This window comes from Microcebus murinus, chromosome 13, assembly GCF_040939455.1.
Source record: "Microcebus murinus isolate Inina chromosome 13, M.murinus_Inina_mat1.0, whole genome shotgun sequence".
NCBI classification, from domain to species: domain Eukaryota; kingdom Metazoa; phylum Chordata; class Mammalia; order Primates; family Cheirogaleidae; genus Microcebus; species Microcebus murinus.
In genome coordinates, this window is record NC_134116.1 from 58,786,472 (window position 1) to 58,813,723 (window position 27,252).

Here is a 27,252-nt window from a genome sequence, read left to right on the forward strand (position 1 = left end):
TTTAGTGATGAGAAAAAAATCAAATGAACTTGAGGTTGGGGGAAGGACAAAGAAAGGACTACTACTTGGACAAAACTCTCTGCTATTATTACTGATATTCTGAGTAAATAAGAGGGAGAAGTCCATTGGAGTCTTCCATCTCATCTATACATTTACAACTCTTCCTTCTGTTAACACACACACACACCCTTCCCCTGACCCCACCTCCCATGTAAGACTCATCCTATCTCATCCTTCCTTGCAATCACACTTTTTAAATGAATGTCTTCTCTCGTCACTACTCCCTTTTCTACTCAAGTTCAGGCAATCATTTTAATGGGTTAGTGTCTACATTTTATTTGAATATATTTTTACATATATAGTTGTTTTGTATATATTTTTATGTAAGTGATATTATTATATTTTAATAAGTATTATGTTTTTGAGATCCATCCATGGTAATACTTTCTATATCTCATCTATGCTTCTGATGGCTACATAATACTCCATGGGGTACATTCTCCCAGTTTTACCTAACTCATTCTCCCAGTGAAGGCCGGTCAGACTGTTCCAGTTCTTCCCACTCTTCTCAAGCCTGCAGTGGGATGTGCTAGTGCATGTTGCCTTTTGCCCCTGTAGGAGAATTTCCCTGGAATACATGTCCAGTGGTGGAACTCTTTTGAGTCCAGGACCTAATTTGGGAAAGCTGCTGTACAGGATGGCTGCACCCATCTAGCTACCCACCAGTGGCCCATATCTACACTGAAAGCATTATTCAGCTTTATAATTTTTGCCATCTATTAGAATCTAAAGATTCTTCATCTTTAAAAATTGCTGTACTTCTCCGATTCCCTGTCTTAAGCATCTCATCATCTGCTTGCTTGCTATGGAGGTTCATTTACACTTCTTAAAAGAATAGTCAAGAACAGTGGTTCTTAATTCTGGTTGTCCATTAATAATACCTGGGATACTTTTTTAAAAAGTAGTGATTTCTGGACCACACAGAAGACTAATTAACCCAGAATATTGAGAGGAGGGACCCAGGCATGGATAATTTTTTTCAAACTTTCACAGGTAATTCTAAATGTATAACTGGGGATGAAAACCATGCTTATTTTAACCTTCAGTCTACTCCAACGTGACTGCCATCCCTAGTACTCTACTCAAGCTGTTCTCACTACAGTCTTCAGTGCTTTTCTAATTGCCAGCTAATATTCCAGGTTCTTTTGTTCTCACCACTTACTCTCTCCAGGTGATGCTATTCGTGTCCATGGCTTCCACTACACGTCTCACGCCCTGATGCTTTCTAAAGCTGACTCGACAGCTCTGCGCTCTATTACTAACCCCTAGACCCTTAACTTGCTGTGTTTCCACCTATCCTATTAGCACCCCTTCCCCCAAATACACACAGTTAAACCTCTTCCCCTGGTGCCCAGAGTTAAAACTTTGAAGTCAGCCCTCACCCTTGCATCACCCTCTTGACCTCTTTGCCTATTCCTCTACCTTTTCTCCATGCCGTCCTTGCTGTCAAGGCTACCATCTCCTTTCCTCTGCATTTGGCCTGTTCCCCTGCAATGTTCTCCCTGCACTCCTCAGAGAGTTGGCCACCCAAGGATTAAAGTGCTCCCATTCTTAATACTGTTAGTTCCCCACCCCATAGATAAAATCCAAACCACTGAATTTCTCATCTTTCCCCAAACACACCAGGTCCTTTCATGGCTTATGATAAGCTTACCACTCAGAATTCTGCCTGGCAGATTCCTACTCATTCTAAGCCCCATCTCAAATGTGGCCCAACATTGACCCGTATGGTGCCTTTATGAAATTGCAAAGAGGCCCATCCTCCAGGCAGACACATCTCCTCACCAGGGTGCATGGTTGGGCAGTGAAGTGGGGGCTGATTTCATTCCCAGTTAACGCTTCGGCCCAGTGCCCTTGTCCAGGGCAGAACCTACACTGTTATATGCAGTAGGCTTGGGTTCTTTCTCAATAAAGATGTCCTCTAATCATGCAAGCAAAGTTAGTTCATCTACCTTCTATGCTCCCAAAGCACTTACTATGATATATCACATTTCATAATCTATCTCCTCAACTAGACTGCATCTCCCAATAGTGGGGTCAATGATTATTTCTAACACACAGTAGGTGCTGAATGAATGAATGAAGAGATGAATGAATGTTTGATCCTGTTTTGCCACTTCTTTTTTTGCTTTGTTTTGCTTTTTTTTCTTTTAAGAGACAGAGTCTTGCTCTGTCACCCAGGCTAGAGTATAGTGGTGCAGTTATAGCTCACTGTAGCATCAAACTCCTGGGTTTAAGTGATCCACTTGCCTCAGCCTCCTGAGTAGCTAGGAATACAGGCATGTACCAACATACCTGGCTAATTTTTTATTTTTTGCTCAGGCTGGTCTTGAACTCCTGCCCTCAAGTGGTCCTCCTTCCTTGGCTTTTCAAAGTGTTGGGATTATGGGTGTGAGCCATCTCACCCAGCCTGTTTCCCCACTTCTATGGGATTAAACCATGACCTAACAAAAACCACCAAAAAAATTCATAAAGTGGAAAAAAAACAGAAAAAAACAAAAAACCAAAAACACCCCTGAGGCTCTATTGCTGGGTAATTTATTGTTCTAGACATATATAAAACTTTCTGAGGTAAATAGCAGTTGCATTTAAGCATTTTAATTCATTACTTCACAGTTTCAGTTATCCTTAATTTGAAAAGGAATGTTTCTTAAAAGGCTAAGGAAATCTAAGCAAGGGATTTATAATTGTGTAATTTATTCCCCATGTCCCACCAAAAAAAGAACAAAACCATTACCAGCAGAAAAATAAGATCAACACTCCTACATTGTTTTCTGCAGTCTACAAAATTAATGCTTTCTTTTGTTTATAAGATATAAACTGGTAATCTAATATTTATGTATTCAAAACAGTGGTGATTCAAAACTGCCATTCTTCATTTGACTAGATGCCCCATAAAAACTGAGATAGTTCACAACTAGATAATTTAAGTCAGCCTTTCTGGTTCTTTTCACTTGAAATTTATGAGACTCTATAATATTCTTTCTAGTTTGAATTTTTAAGTACCAAAGTGCCTCAATTACAGAAGTTCACAAGCAGCTAGAACTTAATCAGAAGAGTCTCTTGGTTGGATTGGCTGACTGCAGCATAATTTTAATTTAACATTTGAGAGTGTGGCATTAAACAGATGCACTATTACATTCTTTGGTGGTTACAATTGAGTGTGTTCCAATTAGACAATTATCCATATGCCAATCAAGTGGAAACACTCTGGCGGACAGTAAGCAGGTAAATAAATGCTGTACCTGACACATCTTGATATTTCCAGGCCACTGATTTAATAGGATCATTTGTAATGCTCTTTGGGATGTAGGCTTCAGTGTGTAATGGGTCTTTCTTTCTGACAAATTCAAAGAGCATTACAAATGTTATTTGGAGCCCCAGAATAAGTGAGGTCACATTTCCATTTTTACAGATGAGAGAATTGCAGGCACAGAGAGGTTAAGTCATGTATCCAAGGTCATGCTGTCTGGGAGAGACCTACCATTTGCACAGTTCACTTTTTCTGCCTCAATCTGTGGTTTCTACCCTGGCAACCACATTGCACTGTCAATTTGAGATTGAAATCAGAACATGCCAAACTTAAAATCCTCCTAGCAACGACTTCTACCCAGGCCTTCATCATTTCCACTTATGAACTATGCTGTTTAAGACATACTTTTGCATACATTTCTGTGAGCAGTGTGGTGAACCCGACTTTCCTTTTAAAGCTATAACCCCTTCCTTGTCTTTTTTTCTTCAATTTTATGATTTTTCTACCAAGGTGAAGTTTTTATATAGTTAACAGATTATATAAGATTTGATTTTATGGCCAGGAGTGGTGGCTCATGCCTATATTCCTAGCACTTTGGGAGGCCAAGGAGGGAGGATCACTTGAGGCCAGGAGTTCAAGACCAGCCTGAGCAATATAGTGAGACGCATCTCTACAAAAATTAGAAAAATTAGCCAAGCATGGTAGTGTATGCCTATAGTCCCAGCTACCTGGGATGCTGAGGCAGGAGGATTGCTTGAGCCCAGGAGTTTGAGGTTGCTGTGAGCTATGGTGATGTAACTATACTCTAGCCCAGGCAACAGAGAGCCAGTCTCAAAAACAAAACAAAACGAAACAAAAAACAAAACAAGAAAACAAAAACAGATTAGATTTCATTAAAGTCACAGCCAACACTACAAATACCCTATATGAAATACACCAGCAACATCTCATTATAAACTCACACTCACAAAATTGTCATAACGTAGGAATTTTTGGCAGCATCGTAGCGGGGGCTAAGGGATAAAGGTGGTGATGGTTGGCACAAAACAGAGAGGACCCATTGTGTGTCTTCTGTGATGGTGGAGTAAGTGTCCTTTCTAAATTGTGGTTGGAGGTGAGTCAGGTCAACTCCTGACATCAAGTAGATATACTGATGGTGACTGACACCAATATATTCTCTCTGTCTTTCACGTACAAACATACACGCACATGTTCTCTCTCTTTTCCTCTTCCCTTTGTTTCAGGATTTCCTTAGTGCTTGGCTCTATGTTCAGTTCTAAAACAATCTGCTAATATTTAATCATTCATGCCTTCAGTCAACACTGAGCTCCTCCTGTGTGCAGAGTGCTGGGCTGGGTATCGTGAAGGATACAGAGGAAACAACAGTAAGTACCCTGTCCTTAAGATTCTGGGTCACGAAGATGCTACTATATACATGATAATTCATTTATGGCAGCACAAAATACTCTAATAATGGCTACAACCAGTGTAGCTTCCATAGGAATCCAGGAGGCTTTGGGGGACCAGTTTAGGCATCAGGAGAATGGGCTCAGGAGGTCCATCCTGAATCACAACTTGTTCCACTTACTCAAAATGAGCCACTGAATATTGTTGATAAAAGCCTGGGAATATTTGAACTCATGGAGTGTTATCAATTTAAATTCAATGTGGTTTTGCTCTTTTGATTCAGTTTTAATAAATGTGATACCATCTCCATAACTCTGCTATAAATTGGATGTCCTACTCAGTGGGATATGCCTTTAAGGCCAGTGGAGACCACCTAAGGAAATGAGGCCCAGGGATTTCCAAAGGGAACTCTCACCAAAGGTCATGGTGGGTGTGCCTGTGTCTGGGTGGACTGATTCCAGCAGTCCTTTTAGCATCTGGTCCACGTGGCAATATCCATGACAGCATCCAGACTCATCCAGACTCATCCTTGTCTGTGTGCCCTGATTCCAACCCGATTTCTCCCAGAATTTCAGCCTGCAATCTGAACCCCCACTTGTAGCCAGCTCAGGCAGATCCCTGTCCTGCCATAAGTCTTCAGATGGGAGGACCCCCCCCCCAACCCTTTCCCTTGGTGGGATCCTGTTGGCCACACATACAGCTTACTGCTTCTCCCATGCCTTCCAGGACTCTCCAGACCCCCTGGCCACTCCATCCTGTTTCTGTTCTCACTGACTTCAGAACTGTTTAGGGATGTCAGCCTTAGTCCTGCCGATGAAATCTACCTGTGCCTGTTTACAACTAACACTGTGAATCCCAAGCCAATCCCTGACTGTTAAAGAAAGTTTGAGATGTAAAAAATCGAATGCACTTCATCACAACCTAAGAGCAAGGCTTTGCCTAAAGTCAAATGCATCCAACAGTATTTCTGACCAAGGAGAGAAACCTGTCTCAGGGGAAAGGCAATAATTTACCATCTGCTACCTACACGTTCAATTTTCTCCTTGGGAAGAAAAAGATGGAATTGAACTAGTTTGAATTTTCTTGTCACACGGAGTGGTGGGACTACTCAATATCTATCCTAGTTTAGAATGTCATCTGCTTCCACCTGGGGATGAAACTGCACTTCAACTGATGCCCAGGTACGAGGGTAACCAGGCCTGTGGCCCAGTGTATCAGTCCTGGGGCCTCCCTCTCTGCCTCAGACACAGGGACCCCTGGGGGAGAAACATTTCTTCGAGAGAACTCTACCATTCAGATGACTGATAACAGGTACGCTGGATCACAGAAATGAAATTGTGTTCAGAGCCTAATATCCTATTACACCAGGCTATACATATTTAATTCCTTGGGTCTTTCCTCATAAATCAATTCCTCCAGGCCCTTAATCTCGTCAATATCTTTTCTGATATTGAATTTTAAATGCCATTCTCATTGCTAGGCAGAAAGGCAATTTCTTGTTCGTGATGGGATCAGGCTTCATTTACAGCCAAGAGCCGCCTGGAGCATGGCCCTGTTCCCTGACCCTGCTGTTAAGATCCTAATATCTGCGAGAGCCTACTAGCCTAGGTGGGCACCTCCCTTGTGCTCGCCCTTTGACAGGTCAAGACTGTGAACCCTGGGGTCCTGCCTATCAGTACCCTGGGAGCCTGGGACAACTGGGGACGTTAGTGTGAAAGCAAAAATAAGTATGTGCAAGGGTCCGGGTCCTCACAGGGGTGCCTGAGACACAGAGTACCCTCCCCCGACACTCCCCACCCAGGACAGCATGATCTGACAAAGATCCCCCGAGTAAGGGCCAGAATTGAAGGATGTACACAATGTGCATACCTCTGAGCAAGGTCTTCCAGGGTGTCAGTGAAGGGAGGGCACAGGCTATGTGTTCTCCAGGGCAGGGCAGGGGAGGGTGGGTCCCCAGAGAACAGGAACTTAGACCTGGAATATTTCCAGGATCCCTAGGGGCTGGCCTCTAATGCAGTGGGATTTCTCTTGCTGTACAGAAAAGAAAAAAATCCAAGAATCCTTTGAGCCATGCAAAATTTTTAAAGGAATGAGTGATTTCTGTGGGGCCTCAAGAGCCACAGAGAGGTTAGGAAAACACAGGAAGCCACTGAGATGCAGATCTGGGGCCGAAGTCTGCAGGAATTGGTGGGGCGCCAAGGGCGGGGCCCAGTAGCTGTCGGCTTCAGTGCAGAAGTTAGGAAATTCCATTTGTACAAAATTTAAAAACAATAATAAAAATAAAGGTCCATCCATCTACTGTCACCGTGCACTAGCGATTCTAAACAAAATTAGTGATAAAAATCTCCTTCCTCATAAAAATCTTTTGTTGATCTAATCTCTAAATAATTGCTGCCATTACTATTAAGATTTAGTAGTATGTATGCAATCTTCACATTAGCACATTCCATTGTTTGTCCTTTAACAAACATATTTTATGTAGAAACTGATTTGGAAAATTTCCAGTTTTATAGTCTGCCCCAACTCTCAATTCCCCTCCCCTCCATCCCCTCAAAGGCACATTTGCTTTGATTCAGAATCATTTGAGCTTGCTTTAGACACAGTGTCTCCAAGCATCTCTGCACTACATACATTCTGAATTTCTACAGCATATTTGAAATAAACAATGACAGCAGAGTTTTACAAAGACTAGTTACTTCCAGTCATTCCACAGGACCACTTTAAGAATTTTTATGCTTACAGTTTAAGACAGCGAAACAGAGAACCATGCGTTTTATTATTTTTGGTTGGTAAGTGTAAATTTTAATTCATATATAAAATGTTTTTACTGATTTTTAATATTTTAAAAATTGAAATGTATTCTTTATAGATTGTTAATCGCTTGTTTTAAAACTAAAAGACAAGTCAAGAAAATGTCACATTGGTGGCACAATTAGTAGTTGCTTAAATTGTGCCTTTTGCATTTGGTTTTATTAAAACTCACTCATTTGCTGGACAATTATTTATATACAGTAATATGTTAAGTGTAATCGAGGAGGAAAGTTCAAAGTGTTAGATGGATTAAAGAAAACTATTGCATAGATAATTGTGATTTTTTTCCTTTCATTGTACTATAATATATTTTCTTACTGGCATAAACATATACAAAATTCAATATAAGAAAATGTTCAGTCTGTATTATTTTATTGGCCATTATTATTATTAATTTCACTTCATGATTATCTCTAAAAGTAATATTGTCATTTAGAGGAGGAGAATGTTTAAAAAAGGATCCTGTCTGAGTATTAAATTACTACTGCTGGCACTTGAGAGGGAGAGAAGGAGATGATGACCTTGGCCTGTTGGGCTCAGACCGAGGGGAACTATTTCATCAGACATGATTTTAGAGACCATTTCCTTTACTTGAATATGCCCCTGGGAGGGACTTGTGGGAAACACAGATACTTCATGGCATTCATATATCCACTGGAGTTACTAGTCATGATATACTTATATCCCAACAAGGCAACATTATTCTGAAAAGAAACGTAGCCAAGGATCATCAAAAGGCAAAAAATGAGCTATGTACGAGTCAGCATTTCAAAGGTTAGCATGATTACTGCATTGCTGACCTGCTGTGCATCCTTGAGCAAGCTACTTAACTGCTCTGGTGTCCTCTTTTCCTCAAGTCTACCCTCACAACTGTCTTGTGAGGAATTATTTATCATTTGTGAAGCAATATACCAATTAAGTTCTTGAATACTGAACACAGAAAAAGTGATGCAAAAGTGGTTCAGAAAGCTCTAAATCCTATTTTCTCTTCAGATGATTTTTTTTTTATAGTGTAATCTGCAGGGTCATTGCAGCTTCCTGTTTTTTACTTGCCACTGTAAGACTAAAGACCATGCATTAAGTATGTGAGTCTTCTTGAGTGCCAAAAGGTACTGACAGAGTTAAATGAAAGTGCTGTCATTATCCTCTTTGCCAAAGTGAAGACACTAAGACCTGGCAAGGTCAAGTGACTTTGAGCTTATGAGAGGGCAGTACTGGGGAATAATATTCAGAGAGAAAGGTCTGTTGTCCATCCCCACTCTAGCCATGCTGGCTACTTTCTGTTGGCCAATTTTTAAAATACAGGCCAGCCAGCTCGAATTAACACCATTCGTGCAATTCACAAGAGAAGGTGTCAAATTCTTGCTGAAGTAGGAACATGTATCAGTGATGTTCTCTCCATTGCCTTTGCTGGCAATTCCGCTGCAGATGATAATCCAATTTGCTAGGATTTATTTATTCTTATCACTTTTTTTTTTGTAATTATACGAGGTGGTCATCACCCCAACCTCTGGGCACATGTACAGTTGTTAATGTAGAAATTTAAAATATTAACATGCTTTCCAGCCAGGTTGGCTCATTTACATCAATCAAACGAGAACCTGATTGAACAGCTGGGTCTTGCACCATGCCCCAAGGGCCAACGGAGATTTGTTCTTTCTTTGCAGGGTTTATAACCCAGTCAGGATCTGAGATTGCAGCCTGAAAACCTTCTCTGAGTGACTTGTGACTAAAGTTCTATGGCCATCTTTGGAGGTGTCTTTCACGAAGTGATCTAGGTTTCGTTCAGTTTAGTCACTGGAAAGCCAAGCCATAGCTTGTTCTAGCGGCATTAACAACAGATATTACCACCATTACTGGCCTCTTTGGTTGCAGATTTAAGAAAGCCACTTTTGCCTTAGTGGTTATGGAATTAAAAGCATGTGTTGGAGTCTAGAGAGCTTGTAGTTAAATCTTAATGGTGAGAAAGTTGCAACTATCTAGCATGTTCTGCAGATAAATAAAGAGAGCAAATACAGCTGAAGGTTTTATCTTTATATAAGCCATAGATATCTGACTAAGGATGGAAAACTTTCCTTATTATGAATCTAGAAGGTCTCTCTCACATTACTGAACTTCTGATAATTATAAAACTTTAGTGATTGGGAAATATGCCCAATTTTCCTTTGTTAACACAAGGCAATATTACATTTTTATGACTAGGAGAATCAGATATCTAGGGGCAGAGTAAGACGAAAAGAATAGCCCTGAACTCAGCACTTTGAATCTGGAATAAGATTTGTAAATAAATGAGCATATTCATCTGTCACTAAGGAAGTGACAGTTAGAGGAAGTCTGAGCCCTATCCCAAAGTTTCCAAGTTATTTTAATACATTTAGGCTCTTCTGGAACCCTACATTTTAGGAGTGTCAGAGTAACTAGAATCCCTGGAGATCTCCCAGTTTCACTTGTTCCCTACTCCAGGGATGGACAGGTGAGGGCTGCAGCAGACTAGAACAGTTTCCCTGAGAAACTTCTAACCCCCAGCAGGTGACCCTGTGGTAGCTACTTGGCCTCCGGACTCTATCAGGCTTGCCCTGTCTTTGAAATGCAGACTCTTTTTAAGGAAAAATAACAATAACAGCAGCAGCAACAACAACACAAAACCGCAACAAATACTGCCATTGTGAAATGTGTCACATATTCTTAATATCTGGGGCTAATATCTGGTAAAATATAATACAGCACCACCATCTTGCGTAGATCTCAAAGTGCAACAGAAAATTATCATCTTAAACTAATCTTTCTGCTTCAGAAACATTAAATATAGGAAGCATTAAAGAAGTGAGCTGAGTTACTCACACCCTTTACAATAAACGGTGTCAGCACGGCCATGAATGATACCAGCACAAATGGCTCCCAAGGTATAAAAATTAAGAGAAATTAGAGCCATAACTTCATACTTACCGATATCAACCTGCCTGTAAAATACTCCCCTGGCCTTCGCAAAACCCCTACTCTCTACTGCGTGCATTTTAACATTATATGTGCGATGTCTACCCACACCTTTTAATGAAAACTTCAGTCACAAGTTTTGCTGAAGTCAGCTGAAATGCCAGCTCCAAACAATGATGGCAAAGGAAAGATGACCATTCATGATATACAGCTACTTAAGTTTGCACTGTAGAAACGGGAGAGATAACACCAAGGTTAGTGTTGATGACTTTTCAAAAGGAGAGGATAGGGAGACCACATTTTTAGGGTCTGCTAATAGACTTTGTGCAACTTTTTCTTTGCTTCTTAATGACAATTTGAAAATGTACATCATGAAAAAAAGCAAGTGATATAAAGTAGTTGCATTCTAGTCTAATTGATTATATTATATTGAGGGATTATATTGGGATTAGTTTAGGAGGGTTAAAAAAAATTACGTGTCACTGAGTTCACTGTGGATAACTTTTTATCAGGATAAGAATATTCTCTTCTATTCCAAGTTGCTAAAATCTTCCTTTTCCTTTGGTTGTTTCAGTTTTAAATCATAAATGGATGTTCTGTAATTATGAAAACAATTCTGTTATTCTGGTTTAACCTGCTAATGGGATATATTACTTGATAAGACTTTTCAAATGTTGAACCAAAACTTTGCATTGTTGGACTAAATCCAATTTGGTTGTTTATAAAAGATCAGGTTAAATTTGCTTTTCTAAAAGAATTCTAAATCTATGTTCATAAATGAGACTGGCCTGTAATTTTCCCATTTTTTACTGTTCTTGTCCTGTTTTGTTATCAAGTATACTAGCCTTATAAATTAGTTGGGAAGTGCTTCCTCATTTCGTATTCTCTGGATGAGTTTATCAAAGGTTGGTATTATTTTTCCTGAATGTTTGGTAGAACTTGCCTATAAAGCAATCTGGGATCTGTTGCTTTGCTATAAAATTTTAAGCTCCTAATTCAATTATTGTTAAAAAAGAGACATTCAGGCTTCAATTTCTTCCTGACTCAATTTTGATATGGTGTTTTTTCCTATAGGAATTTGTCTGTATCACCTACATTAAAAAATCTGTCATAAAGCTATTCCTGATATTCTCAGGTCTCTTTAGTTCCTGTCATATCTCTGGTTATATACCTCATTTTCATTTATAGTATTATTTATTAGGTAGTTCTCTTTTTTTCTTAATATTGCCAAAGATTTTCCATTTTATTAGTCTTTCCAAATAAACATTTGGCTTTATCTTCTCTATTGTTTGCTATGTTAGTAATTTTTACCCTTATCTTTATTTAGCTTTCACACTTCGTGCTATCTTTTTTAATAGAAGTTTGATGCTTACCTCATTGTTTCTAATTTTCTTTTTTCATAAAACAGACAATTAAAGTTTTTAATATTTCCTCTAACTCTGTTTTAGCTCCATTCTACAAGTTTTGATATGTTGTATTTTAAGTATCAATTATTTCCAAGTATTTTAAAATTGTAAGTCTGGTTTCTCTTTGAACCTGTGGGTTTAGATGTATGTTTTTAACTTTCCAAATATATAGGATTTATTTCAGTTATATTTTTTGGCATTAATTTCTAACAATTTTGTTGTGGTCAGAAATATGATACCACTCTTTTGAAATTTGTTGAGATTGGTCTTAAAGCCTGGTATGGGATGAATTTCATAAATATTCCAGGTATATTTTAAAAGTATGATTTTCTGTATATGTCCTGCAGATCAAGCTTAATAGTAGCTTATTGTTCCTTTATGGAATTTTCAGTTGGCCAGTACAAAAATGTCCTGAAATTAATTGTGAGTAGCACTGAAGATAAGAAATACAAACCACTAGGGCATAAATACAAACACTAGAGAAAAGAGGTGTACAGAGGATTAGCAAAGGGCAAAATTGTGGAGTACCACCTGTGTTTAAATGATTGAAGAATGTGTAACCCTCTGGCTCAGTAAATGACTTGGGATGAAATGTAAATCATGGGTAGAAATATACATATGCAACATCATGAATGAGTGTCCCATGCTTGCCAATGAAGCCTGCTCTTACTGAACTCTTGAGACCTGGCTTAAAATAAATTAAGGTAGCGATGGTGGTGAAAGGTATAAAAAATGAAATGTGGTTGTTTGATGGGTCAGCAGAATCAATTATGAGAACAAAAGGTAAGAAGAAAATAAAGAGGTAATTTTTGATCTTTCTGAAAGGGTACTGTGTTGGTCTTTCATTTATAAGCACTACTTATTACACCCCTTCCTTGGAAACCTACAGCCAAAGTTCAAATATACTTTGCCCTTTTCTGTTTTCCCCAGTACTTTCAGAAAATGAAGCTGTTGTGGCTATTTGCTAAAGGTATCTCTGTGTGTGAGTATGTGTGTGTGAAAGCAAGAGAGAAGGAGAGGAGACGGAAATAGAGAGAGAGGAGGAGGGAGAGACAGAGAGAGAGAGAGAAGCAAAAAGCACAAAAACCAGAGAGGTAATTCCCAAATTGAGGAAGTTGAATGTGGATAGGAACTTCACGATGCAGGGTGTTTTCACTGATCAATTGAGTGAAATGGGTGGTCTATAAAGTGAGGACCAGATTGGGCACTAACTTTAAGTTTCCCTTGATGACTATTCAGGGTGCTTTGTTAAACAGAGGAGAAAACAGTCTTTAACTAACCATTTAACATCTTGGAACTGAATTCCCAATTCTATACTTTGGATGCAATTCTAGAAACTTTAACTAAGTTTTTGGCTATCCCATTGGCTAATATTTAAAAATGATTTAATACTGCATGTTTATTGGTATTTAGGGAAAAAGACTGAAAGTCTATATGTAAACATTAACAAGAGTTATATCTGAGTAATTGACACTCTGAATGATTTTTGTTTCCTTTTATGTTTCTTTTATGTTTCCAAGTTTTCTGTATTGAGCATATATTCTTTTTGTAAAAAGGGAAAAATAAAACAAAAAAAATTTTTTTTTCTTTTTGAGGCAGGGTGTTGCTCACTTGTCCAGGGCTATGGTGCAGTGGTGTCATCATAGCTCACTGCAACTTCAAACTCCTGGGCTCAAGCGATTCTCCTGCATCGGCCTCCCACGTAGCTGGAACTATGGGTGTTAGCCACCATGACTGGCTAATTTTTATATTTTTTGTAGAGTTGTTGCCTCATTATGTTGCCCAGACTGGTCTTGAACTCCTGGCCTCAAGTGATCCTCCTGCCTTGGCCTTCCACAGTGCTGGGATTACAGCCATGAACCACCATGTCTGGCGTAAAATAAAAATGTAAATGACAAAACTAGAATCAGGAAAACTGCAACTTCTACCTATATTTCTCTTTCTCTGAGTTTTCTCTTACATAAGGAGGATTTGTTTTTCTCTAATTCTCCTTTCTTCTTTGTTTCAATGTTATATTCCTTCGCCCCCACCAAATTTCTCCCAGCATTCTTTTCATAGCCTTCTTTTCTGACAAGAAGGAAATTGGCTGGTCTTCCTAATCCTCAAGTTGCCTCTCCTAACCAGCTGCATGGAGAGAGCCCTGGAGCACCATGCCCCCCAACTGTGGCCCGATCTGAGAGATGGATAATTACATCAGTTTGGCTGGGAGCAGGACACCTGCTCTATACAGCAGCCATAGTGCTGGCAGGGTTCAGGGATTCGGTGCAAATGAGTCGGCTCTTTGCATTGGCAGACTATTAAGAAATGAAGTCAAGGCCAGACCACAAGGATTCATTTTAGAGTCTGTGACTGGAGGCAGAACAACAACAATGGTCAAACAGAGTAGAAAGCCAGTATGTGTCTGCAGCAAAAGTCTGTTGTGATGTACTACATTTAAGAAAAGATCCAGTTCACTATAAATCTGGTACTCATAGTATGATATGGCCTATAAATCAGGAGGCAATTTCCAAAAGAAGTGTGGAAAGGGAAGGTTATTCAAAGGTCATCCTACGACTGCCACAGACAGTGTTGGGAAAAGCTGAGTTCCTTTCTCCTGGGAACAGCTGCAGGTCTATTGGAGATTCAGGATTTCCCACTGCAGACGTCAGGAAAGGAGCTAAAGGCAGAAGTCAAATGATTTTAATGGTCTGCAGGACAATGCCATTATTTCTACCCCTGGCTCCTACATTGATTTGTCTGCTAGCCTCATTATTTTGAGAAGGAATGATTACTAATGAGGATGCATTTGATGATCAGATTAATTAATGGCAGAGCAGGATAACTAATGATGAGACGAAGCAGCTCATAGTTAAATTTTATTAGGACTTCTCTTTCCCTTCCAAGAAGCGATTTATTTTCACAACTCAAATTTAATACATAAAAGCTGCATGTATGTTACTTTTCTTTTGCTAGCTGTTACTCTGCTACTGCAAAAACCAAATTAGGGGCTATAACAAAGAGAGTCAGAAAACTGCCAGTGTGTTTTTGCCAATCGTATTTTTAGTAATCTGCGAGCACATGAAGGATAGAACTTCCTGGCCTTCTGTTCTTGTGACTACTGTGGTTCTGAAGCGCTACTTTCAGAGTACACTTCAGAAAGCTGTGGGGTAAGAGAGAGAACACAGGGGCTGTGGTCGGACAGACCGGGCTGTGTGGTTCTTACACTACGCGGTGTACCTGTGCCCTGGGCCAGTCTCTCGACACCTCTGAGTCTCATTTTCTCACCTGATGAACTGGGATAGGCACATGCTCCTGCGTTGCTTAGAGGACTGAGTGGAATGATGGGAAGCTGCTTCTGGAGTTACCTGGAGAGACTGGGCCTTCCTGCTGTAAGGGGCACAGGAGCAAACACACAGGCCACACCAAGGTGAGGACATTTAGACCTGGACTTGTCCAGACTTACTCTGTGAATCCTGAGTCTTCTTTCAAACCTCTATAGAGTTTCATATTTTCACCTGGAATATGGCAATCACAGTTTGCATTTATTTAACAGCTTTTCAAAATGCGCTCACATACATGATCACACATGACTTTATTATAGCAAAGCCTTCCCGAGGCAGGCAGGACCCATTTTCCAGGTGAAGAACTTGAGGCTCAGACAGCCTGACTTTCCCAGAGTGGCACAGAAAGCAGCCAAACGGGGGCCACGTTCTCCTTCTACTTCAGTGTTTTCATTTTCTTCCTCGTGCCCAGTGCAGCATGGACACAGCTTATCTCCTTCTTCACCTTATGACCTGTGTCCAGTGAGGACAGCAAGATACTCTCTGGAAACTGCTAAAAACAAAATAAAACAAAACTCAGGGAGGTTTCCTCTCCATTATCTTCATTTTTAGTCTCTGTATCTTATCTAGAATCAAATGGGAAAGTGCTTTGAAAACTCTCAACCCCCTAACAGATGTCAGGTGTGATCATTTCAAACAGGTAGGGCTTTGTGATGTAAAGCCCTGGGCCAAGAATTGGAGAATTGGTTTCTATTTCTGGTTCCACATGCAGCCAACCACCCCTTCAAGAGTCTCACACTGAAGCGGGGGATACATGCTGTCTGCAGATGCTCCAGGAATGCACTCTGCAAATGTCAGGAAATGCTCACGCTGCCAGCAGGAACCCTACAAATGACCTTGAGCAGTCTAATGAAAGGTGCCACGGAATTATAAATGCGGATTATCATCATGTGGGCTGCTAGTATAATGCACCATCCCAAGATACTTGGATGAGGAATGGATACAAAAGGAAATTCAAATCTGGGGTAGTTAAAAGAAAAGAACGATCATGGTGGACCCCAAATTCAGTGGCTCTTTTGAACCTCAATGTTTAAGTCATTGAACCTTTTTAAAGTCACATCATCTGAAAGATGTACACGTTTTATGATTTTTATGATTCTAGTAAAATGTCAGTGGCTTTTAAGATGAAGGTGGGAAATGTCTTTTGCATTGTTTTCTAGTCAGAAAGAAAGAAACTTCATCTGGGCATTTGAAATAGAATCAAATAAACATGGGTATGTCTCTGCAGCTGTAGCTGTAAAGACTCCAGGTTTTTATATGTGTATGACTACCTGCCTGTACACACACATATTTTTAGAATTTTCTAATGTTGAAGACTTTACTACTTGTACCTGAGAGTCAAAAAGAAAGCCCTTTTCTCTACATTGTAATAATGAGATTTTCTTGCCCTGTCCAGTGATACTGAATCATTTCCTGTACTGATGTATAACTTTTCCTATATTAAAGATTTTATGATAATATTGCTAAAAGCTTTTTTCTGGAATGAGTCAACAACCAGATCAGCATGTATGTGCTATTTCTTCCTTCTAACGAAACATTTTTGAGGCTCATGAACTCTACCTAGAAGGCAGATCCTTTTGATATATTGTTACTTAATTTCCTGACTTTCAATCTTTAGTTTTTTACATTCTACATTTAGTCTCTATTCCATAAAAGCTCTTAAAATATAATTTGTCATCACAAAAAACTTGAATTTCTTCTTTTAAAGGGATTTCTCTTTTTCCCTTTTTCTTGTTCTATGCTTGTGCCATTTTCCTTTTTAAAAATGTTTTTAATGATAGAGGAAGAACTGTTTGTTCCTCCCACTGCATCTGCCATCATTTCTGCATATCCTGTGCAACCCTCTGTCTGGAACAGACTCTACTCTCTGCTATAGGTTAGGCCTGCCCTCCTCCAGACCATCAGGACTGCCTCCTTCTCCTCTTCCGGGACAAGGCAACAGAAATAGAGTGGAGAACAAGTTCACCATCTTTCTTTATTCCATATTTCAGCCTCTCCAAATCACCATTTTCTGACTATTTGTTTTCCTTTGTGTCTTTCAAAAGCCCTTTCAGTTTGCACATTTGCCTCCTCATGCTGAGACAGTTCTCTGGACTCCAAAATATGCCACTGTAAGTTCCCTCGTTCCTTCCTCTTAGACATTCAGGAAACTTGCTGGCCGTGCTTTCCTTCCCTGAGTGCTTGTGGACACCCAGGGTAACCCGCAATACCCTCCCATCCCCACCCTCTGCACCACAAGGGACCAAGAATTCATTCAAGGACTGGGTCAAAGTTAAAAGCCCCTGAAACAGGCTCCTGTTCAAGATGTCAGAGGCTGTGTGTGTGTGTGTGTGTGTGTATCTTTCCACTAGAGACTCAATTAAAACGTCTGTCAATGAATAAATTTATAAAAGCAAATAGAACAGGAAGGGAGTTCCAGAGAGTTTCTAGTATGTGACAGATTCTGGCATTTGAGGGATCCTCAACTATCCTTAAATAAAGGCTGCCAGTCAATGAGCCCTCAGTTGGCCTGCATAGGAGAAAGACCCGGCCTTGTAGGAGACATGGGCACAGCAATGCGCAGACCCACACAGCTTCCCAGAAAAGTCAACCAAGCCCTTCTCACCTAAATATGCACAGGCTACCAACCACCACCTCACTTTTAAAGAAGCCTGTGCATAAAAGAAAGAGACTAAAACACAAAAAACCGAACAACTAATCCTAGAACAAAGAGAAATGATTGAGGAACAAAAAGAAATTTTGAATATTCTAGTTAGTATTCTCAAAAAACACTTCTGAAGATAATGCAGCCATAAAATAAGATTGCATGAAAAGATAATAACAGAGAACATAAGCAGATACTGTATTCATAGGCCTAAAAAATTAATCAGAGAACAAAACAAACTTTTGAAAAAATAAAATAATATGATTATGAAGAAGAAACTTCAATATAAAGGATACAAGACAAAGTTAAAACATAAAATATTAGGGAAAAGATAACGGACACAGCACCAGCCTAGCAGGTCCATTATCAGACTGGTGGGTATCTTGGTTAGAAATTAAAAACAGAAAGCAAAAATGAAAAATGATCCAGAAAAAGGAGAGACTTCTGTTGCAGACAAACCGTTGTCACACTGCTCTGCATTCCTGCCTGCTCGTGGTGGCTGGCCAGTTCTCTGGAGCACTGCCTTCTGAGGTTGGCTGGAAGCATGGGGTCCGCTGCGCTTTCGAAGATTTCCACAGTTTTCAAGGAATAATAAAATATTCTTAAATATGCTCATTTTATCTGTCTTTCCCTAAAACTTTCTAATCATCAAAAGTACCACTATCCCTACCACAGCCACCACCCCAACCAAAGCCACCATCACCACCAGGGCCACCCTCACCACCACAGCCACTGTCACTACTACAGTCACCTTCACTGCCACAGTCACCGAAAGGTGTCTCTACAGCCACCACCATCACTACTTCTGTTACCACTCCTGCTACCATGATTGTTATCTTGATTTTGACACATAACTTAAGACTTCATTACATGTGAGTTTGTAGGAACTGGAATTGAGCACAAGCCTTTTCTCTGTCTCTAAAAAAAGATCTCACTAAGCAATTGAACAGTTTTAATGAGACTACGGAGAACATGCTGAACTTATGCAAAGGGTCAGGTGCACCTACTGATGTTCTAATTTCAAAACAGTTTCATTTATTCCTTACTTTAGATTCCAAAGGCTGACGTTTGCCCAACATTTGGCAAAATGAACTGGGGTTATTTTATATTTTAGGACAGTAGTAATATCATATTTCTTTGTCTTCCATAAAATAAGTCTAAATTAGTGAGATTTTATAATACCCATATAGAAAAATCACACATATGTTCTACTTGGAGTATAAAGAGAAAAATACTTGTTACTTAATTTCCAAAATGGTGTTGATTATAATAATCTTCCTTTCCCCATACTTTTTTTCTGATCTTCCCTTGCTGAAAGTTGTCAAGACAGCAGACTAACCCTGGGCCTTACCAACGTCAAGCCAAGAGTGTTAAATAGTCACTGTTCTACATGGGCCAATGGTTTACTGGCCTTAGGACAGCTGGTCTGCAGACTAGATTTGCTAAAACTATTTTAAAAGCATTGGCTTAAAGTATTTATTAAGTAGCCTTCTGACATAATCATCATTAGTTTTATAATCAGCAGTTTTCAATTGTATCCTGTTGTTATCTTAATATTTATTAGTCCTATCAATATGATTTACATGAGGCTTCAAAAAGTGTTCTGATTTTTAAATTGATTTTAAATTTAAATTTTAAAATAGGACACATTAATCTATCCTCATGAATGACAATAAAAATATTGATTGAATTTATATATAAATAAGACCATAATGAGATACCGCTCCAAACTTACTTCAATGGGTAAAAAAGATAGAACCAACTGACCATGCCAAGTGCTGACTGATGAGGACGCAGAACTTGGATTCTCACACAGCCCTGTGGGAATATACAGTGGTATAGACACTTTGGAAAAAAGTTTGGAAGTTTCTTAACAAGTTAAAAACACTTAGCATTGGACCTGCCAATCTTAGTCCTAGGTATTTACTTAGGTGAAATGAAAAATTATGTCTAAACAAAAAGCCTGTAAAACTGTAAACTACCTAAATGTCCATTAACTGGTGACTAGATAAACAAATGATAACTCTTGCATACAATGGAACTCCAGTCAGCATAAAAACAAATGAACTATTGATACACACAGCAACATGGTTTAATCTCAAATGCATAATGCCGAATACAACAAGTCAGACTCAACAGCTTGCACACTATTCAATTCCCCTTAGGGTAGAAAACAGATCAGTAGTTGCTGGCAGTGGGGCTGACTACAGCAGGGCATGAGGGAATGGGTGAGGGAAGCGATTTATCTGGTAATAGTGGTTACATGATTGTATGCATATGTCAAAATTCATATAACTGTATGCCTTTTATTATATATAACTTTTACCTCAGTAAACCTAACGAACATATTCAGCATGGTAATCTGAAAATAAGAGTTTAAAATATGTATATTCTTTACTTGTATACCTAAGTGAAAGTCAAAAACCACTCTACCCCTGAGGCAGAGACAGGTTAACTTCACGAGCAGGGAAAGGCTACCGTGTTACCATGGATACAAGCTATTTTGTATGAAGCCTTTAATATTATTAAATTGTGACTCACATGCAGTGCAGGGGTAAACTAAGAAACATTCAAAGTCACTCGAGGGTTTTTCATTTTTGGGAACCCTGTCCATAATGTTTTCTTCATGGACACATGAAAAACCGTGTGATGTCAGTGGACATAGCCTTAAGGGATTAAAAGAAGAAAGGTTACCAACTTTTTGGCTAAACTTGAAAGCAATTCTAAAAATCGTCTGCTACTCCTAAAGTCATTAAGGCCCTTTATTTCTTTTGTTTGTTGAGGAAATAACCTCCCAGACATAGATGGACTGTGGAAATGATGACAGATGGGAGGCTGACCCTCTCTCTGTTGCCTTCCATCAAGACCATGATTTTCCAATTTATAAAGTGGAGAGTGGGCAGATTGGAAGCAGGTTTTAAAATCAGGATAATTCTTTGTGGTGGGATTCAAATTAGCAAGTTGTAGTGATTTATTCACACATGGTAGAACATGGTAGAAATGTGAGTCCTAAAAAAGCACCTATATTTTAAGACTATATTAAGGACATGTTGACACAGAGATAGCCAGGCATCTGCCTAACAAACAGGAAAAATTAAAATCATAGCAGCCACCATGGATTGTTTCCCATGCGCAAAGGAGGTGCCGCGCATACCTCTTGGTGTCAGTTCTCACCACGCCCTGCCTTGCTCTCATGGTCCAAGGATCCCACATAGCGCATAGCCCAGCACTCCTGACAGGCACTGTGCTACATGCTAGTTCTTGCTTCTGCGCCTTTGGCCAATTACTTCTTTATTCAATACATATATTCTGACTGTCTACTATGTGTCCATTATGGATTGAATTGTGTCTCCCACCCCAAATCCAAATATTGAAGTCCTAGCCCCTAGTCCCACAGAATGTGACATTACTTGGAAATCAGTCCTTGCAGATATCTTTAGTTAAGATGAAGTCATACTGGAGTAGGGTGGGCCACTAATCCTATATGAGCTGTGTCTCATCGAAAGCAGAAAGCTGGACACAGACACATATACACACATACACACACACGGAAAGTGCCTTGTGAAGATGAAGGCAGAGAGCAGGGTGATGTGTCTATAAGGCAAGGAAGGCCGAAGACTGCAAGCAAACCACCAGAAGTTACAGAGGGGCAGAGAACAGATTCTTCCTTACTGCCCTCACAAGGAACCATCCCTGCTTTTGGGCCCTAGATCTTGGGCTTGCAGCCTTCTGAACTGTGAGGCAACAAATTTCTGTTTTAACTATATTTTTATCTATGTTAAAGTACATTTCCTATCCTACAGACAAGGAGATTGCGAAAATATGCGAGGAGCTCCAACAACTAAATCTCTCCTTGGAGAGGCTTGTGGCTCAGGTGGCGCCATGGAACACTGCTCCTCTGCGTTCAGGCACCCAGCTCCTCAGTGTCCCTGCACTGAGACCCTGGCACGCATGTCCCTGGCCGAGCAGCTCACCCTGGCCTCCTATGACTTCTTTCTTTGACAGCCTTAACAGCTTTATCTACTTTTAAAGCAACTGGGTGATCTTTTCCGGAGGAAAAGGAGTCCAGTTGCTTGAAGTGTAACATAGGAGCTTTCAGGCTAGGTCTGGCATCACGGCCTCTGGGGAAACCGGCAGACTCTCATGCTGGCAAAAGGCGCCGACAAACACCCAATGTTGGGGCATATGGACAAGCCAGGAGCCTCACACGGCAGCTGTTACATCGATTTCCAAGTACAGGGACCTGAGCAATGACTGTAATGACGTTTTCCTGGCTGGCTCTGACCTCTGAGTTTCACTGATTAGTCTAACACACACTGTGAACATCAACCAGTTAGGACTCAAAGCCAAGACTCAAAAATTGCTTTAAAATAGCAGGAGATGTTTAAGACATAATTTCTGTGACTTGGTCATTAACTTGCTCACTTCACAATCCATGATTCCATTTTTATATCCCTCTCTCCCAATCATTTTCCCCTGTCAGGCTCCTGTTTCTGTGGTAGTTAACTGTAATCACTAAAACACTTTTGTAGGCAGTTCATGCTCCTGATCTTAGAGACCAATCAATAAAGATGGAGGAATTTTTAAAAATATGCTACTCACTGCATATTTTAACCTTCAATCATCCTATTCATATTTTCCTTATTTAAATAGAAACAACTTTTTGGGGGGAACTATTGGTTGAATTTCTACATTCAGAGGGGTAATTAAAGAATACTCATGTGTGATGATGATAACTTATCATCTATTATATACTTATCATCTATTAGTCTAAATAGCTCAAAGGCCCAAACACCTTAAGAATACCATGTATCGCCTGGTGTTTTCAGACACAAATCCAGCTATGAATGTTTGATTCTATTGATTCTATTCCTCCACTGTCATCACTCAGATTTTCCTCTCCCTTCAACCTCTTATTTCTAACATTACATGTTCCTTTTCCCCACTCCAAAGCCCATGGCTTTCATCTCCTCTCCAACAATTGCCATAAACGTACATCTTTAAGCTCAGTATGCCGAGACGAAGTCTGGCACTCTTTAACAAAAGCACAGCTATTGCTCTGTTTCCAAAGCTACCTACCTCCCTGCCCAAAGTCTGGTGCTCCACCCATTCCATCAACAAACATTTTTTTCAACATGTAGTGTGTTCACAGAAACTGACTAGATGCTAAGCATAATCCAGGAGAAGTGGAAACAATATAGTTTACATTTACACTAACCTTGAAAACAAACAAAACAAAACAAACTGCTTTTGGAAAACCAGTTGTCACACTTCAAACTTGAAACTTCTCAGATGGCAAAACCCGTGCATAACCGATAGGCAAGGACCTGCTAACCATTTGCCATGAGGCTATATTTCATATACAGACAACATTTCAATCTCCTAAATCCTGCTCCTTTATTTCCTACCTCCAGGGTGCATTTCTGCAACAAATGCCATTAGCTTGGCTGTTCTCCAGACTCTGCCCTTCCACAAATGGTCACTAGCACTTGCCTTTCCCGTGCACTTAGCTCTTTGATTGTTGTTTCTTCTTCATCCTTCCCAGCAAACAGCTGCCGTTTCACTTCCATTTAATACACATACCCCTTTCTCTCAAAAAGCAACCAGGCCCAGGTACCTGCTGCATGCCTTGCATGGTTTGTTGCAGGAACTGCAGCTGCTGGTCCTTGGTGAGGTTTTCCTCTGTGCGGAAAAGCTGTTCTTTTTCTTGTTTCAGCAGCTCCACCTCGTTCCTGTACGCATCCAGCTGCCAGCGGAGGCTGTCGTTCTCCTCTTTCAGAGCGTAGGCCTGAGCCGCCAGGGCTGAAGGACAAACAGAATGGGTACAAGTGAGTTGCCATCCTGCTTGGAGGGGAGAGGCTTTCTGTGGGAAAGGGAGTCTCTTACCCAAACTCTTAATGTTCCTACAAGCTCAGAAATAAAACCAAAATGCCATATGCTGGGGCTCTCTATTTTATAGTTGGTATATATCACTTCTTTTGGAATTTTTATCTATTCTGTGTGTCTTGTCTTATGCCTGAATGTGCCTTATGGGCACAGGATTAATTCCTTCCAAATTCTGTCTCCTGACCTCTGTGCTGTTAAGTGATGCTGACATTCAGAATTCCTGGCAACAATCATATCTACCATAGCATTGTCCTTCCCCCAATCCTGAGCTAAGCTACAGGATTGCTTAGCTCCTTGGAGAGCTGCCTTCTTTCAAAATAATCAGCTACTCCTCAGGTTGAGGCATGCAGCAGCATCCCTGGGGAGAGAGGAATTTGTATGCACACTATTCCTTCCTGCTCTGCTACTGGGACAAATTGCACAAATTGTTTTCTCTAACTCCTATCAGAATGGTAACCTAGTTCCATCTGTTTCACCAACAGATTAAAACTCTTTTCCTTTACAAGGCTGAGTGGTTACTCTAATACTCCTCCCTGAAACCTAAAATTCTCTGTGTAGATTCAGACTTCATTCACATCTCCATCTCACTGAGAAACCAGAACAGTTAACTCGGGGTCTCACACATCTCATGGCTTCGGAGCAGCTGAAACTGAGTAAGAGTGGATGCTACACAACAAAGAATTAGGATAGGGAATTCCTTTACCTAGTTTTCACCTTATTGCTTAGTGATCTCTCCAATAATGATAATAGTTTGCTGACAGCTCACAAAGTACCGGACCAAGAGCTTCGTCTGAACTCACTCACTTAATCCCCCTATCGAACCTTTGATGTAGGTGCTGCTGTTTTCCCCATCTCAACATATGAGAAAAATAAGGCACAAAGAAGTTGTATAACTTGTCCAATCCCACAAAATAAGTAGCAGAAACAGTTCAAACCCAGGCTATAGGTTTCAGAGTCTTTGCTCTCAATTATTGCACTGTCAGTCTGTGAGTTTAGTTGTTTTTTTTTTTTTTTTTTTTTGAGACAGAGTCTCACTTTGTTGCTGAGGCTAGAGTGAGTGCCATGGCATCAGCCTAGCTCACAGCAACCTCAAACTCCTGGGCTAGAGCAATAATCCTTCTGCCTCAGCCTCTGGAGTAGCTGGGACTACAGGCATGCGCCACCATGCCCAGCTAATTTTTTCTCTATATATTAGTTAGCCAATTAATTTCTTTCTATTTATAGCAGAAAAGGGGTCTCACTCTTGCTCAGGCTGGTTTCGAACTCCTGACCTCAAGCAATCTGCCCGCCTCGGCCTCCCATAGAGCTAGGATTACAGATGTGAGCCACTGCGCCTGGCCTGTGAGTTTAGTTTTGACCAGACTGTTCCAGTCTCACATTCTCCCTGCCACTCTGCCTCCAGTGTCCCAAACATTCTTCCCCCCTCACAGAAGAGTCATTATCTACATTTTTGAGCAGGAGAAAAGTGAAAGAAAATTTGAAAAGCTTGTTACAAGAAACTTCTTCAAAGATGAAACTTGTAGTATGTAAGGGCATGGAGTGGAGCCTACCGCACAGCAGAGCATGCTCATTTCCACCCTCACCCCCAGTTCCTCGTGTCAGAGAACCAGGGCAAGGTCAGCCTCCTGAATATCCTACTTGCACATCACAGTGTAATGACGACAGAGCTTTACTGGGGTGCTCTGAGACTGCAGTGAATTCTCTCCTCAAATATCAAATGTCAAATTATATTAACAGTTGTTTTATAGTGGAGTGTTTTATGGAATTCCACTTTGCAAAATAATAACCTCTGTATAGTACACTCTGAAGTACTAATCAAACAGAATGCATAAGAAACCAGAAAATTCCCTCCCTCCAATCATTAGGGATCAATTAGTCAATAAGCATTTACTGCACACTTACCTGTGCCCAGGACTGTCTGGGCATCTTAGATCACAGAAAGAGGAGACGGAGTATGTCTCTTCTCTCAAGGAGCTTAAACTCTACTGGAAACTGACACATTTAAAAAGAAACTAACGATACAAAGGAAGAACAGCATGATGGCTGGGATATAGTTGGCAGTCAATAAATGTCGACTGAATAAATAAATGAGCAACTTTGCGGCAAGGTATATGACAAAGGAGTACATCCTGAGGAAGTTAGGAGAAGAGAAAGAAAAACATAGACTAGAGGAATAAAATAGGGCTTTGGAAGATGAAAAACAATAGGACTGGGGAAGGATGTCTCAGTCAGGAGCCAGAACATAAGCAAAAGCCCAGAGATGAGAATTGAAGATAGAATATTTGGGGCAGGAAGGAGAGATCAAAAAGGCATGTGTCTGCCTGGAAGCAGTGAGAAAACGGTGATCCATGTCAGGTGATGACAGAGGATGGGGAAGCTTAGGATCAATGGAGCGGCCGATTGAGAACCACGGAAGGTGCTTGTGGTAGCGGAAGGACACAATGAAATTGGTGATTTAGGAACATTAGTTTGGCAATGGTGCGTGGAATGAACTGGAGGCTGAAGAGAATGAATAAAGGAAATTTTATTTGGTGTATATGTGTGTGCAAAACCAAGGGGCAGCCAATTTTACAGTTTTCAGAGACTCACTCATAAAATCAGAAATGATCCAGGTTATACCCATGAATATGACTAGTGCTTTTTAACATTGTACAGCCCAACTTCGGATCTTGCCCACACCCTGAGATACCATCTCCTGACAACTCAGTTTACCGATCCATAAGGAAATGGTTATGAGGCATCATTTGTGAAAGGAATGTTGTAATAGGGCAAAATCACAGAAAATGCAAATGATGAAAAAAGTGTTGGCGCTACAGAAGCACATTACTACATTTAGTAGCATTCAAAGACACTTAAGTCATTTCCTTAGGAAGCTCTATTTGGCCCTTTTTCAATTCAGAGTGGCATTTTTATTATCATAACTGATAGCAGGTGTTTGTGAAGAAATCGATTAGTATGCAGGGATGGAAATTACATTTTCCAAATGAATTGCATAGTCTGCAAGATATGCTGAAATCTGTGTAGCAAAATGCAAGCATCTATAAAGCATGTGCCAGTAGCATTATTTAAATAAATTGTCTGAACATAAATACATATAGGAAAGTGTACCATCTATTATTTTAGGGGCTGTCTTATAAGCCTGTGGAATGGTACTGCTGAGAGTTCTTATTCTTGGCTAAGCCAAGTGACCATTGTGCCTGCCAAGCAGGATATAATGCTGTTTGCATTCCAGGAATAGAAATATGATATCATTATACATTATAAAAACCAACAGCTGTAATTCCCCCTACTCACCCCGCCCCCCAAAAAATCAATACTATAGCCAATCTCGTCAACATTTTTATAATTGGGGCATACAACTGATTTACACTTCTGATTAAATGATTTCAAGCTTGATATTTACAAAAAAAAATTGTTTACTCATGTGGCAGCAAGTAGTTATCTCCTAAAGGGTGGGAAATCGTACATTGACTCCACTTAACTTCAGGCCACCTGTTTTTAAACACTACAGTGTCATGTTGCAGCCCTGAG

The 27,252-nt window shown here is 40.1% G+C and overlaps 1 protein-coding gene across 8 annotated transcripts in view; it reads right to left on the reverse strand.

Moving 5' to 3' along the window:
- Positions 1 to 27,252, reverse strand: part of ENOX1 (ecto-NOX disulfide-thiol exchanger 1) — a 511,925-nt gene that overhangs the window by 54,036 nt on the left and 430,637 nt on the right. For 7 of the 8 annotated variants that reach the window (XM_076009424.1, XM_076009420.1, XM_076009423.1 and 4 more), the window contains one exon: positions 23,453 to 23,637. In XM_076009424.1, the coding sequence (XP_075865539.1) occupies positions 23,453 to 23,637 (185 nt within the window). Of the gene's footprint in view, positions 1 to 15,425; positions 15,685 to 23,452; positions 23,638 to 27,252 lie in introns of those variants that run through there. The other variant, XM_076009426.1, reaches the window with a different exon arrangement.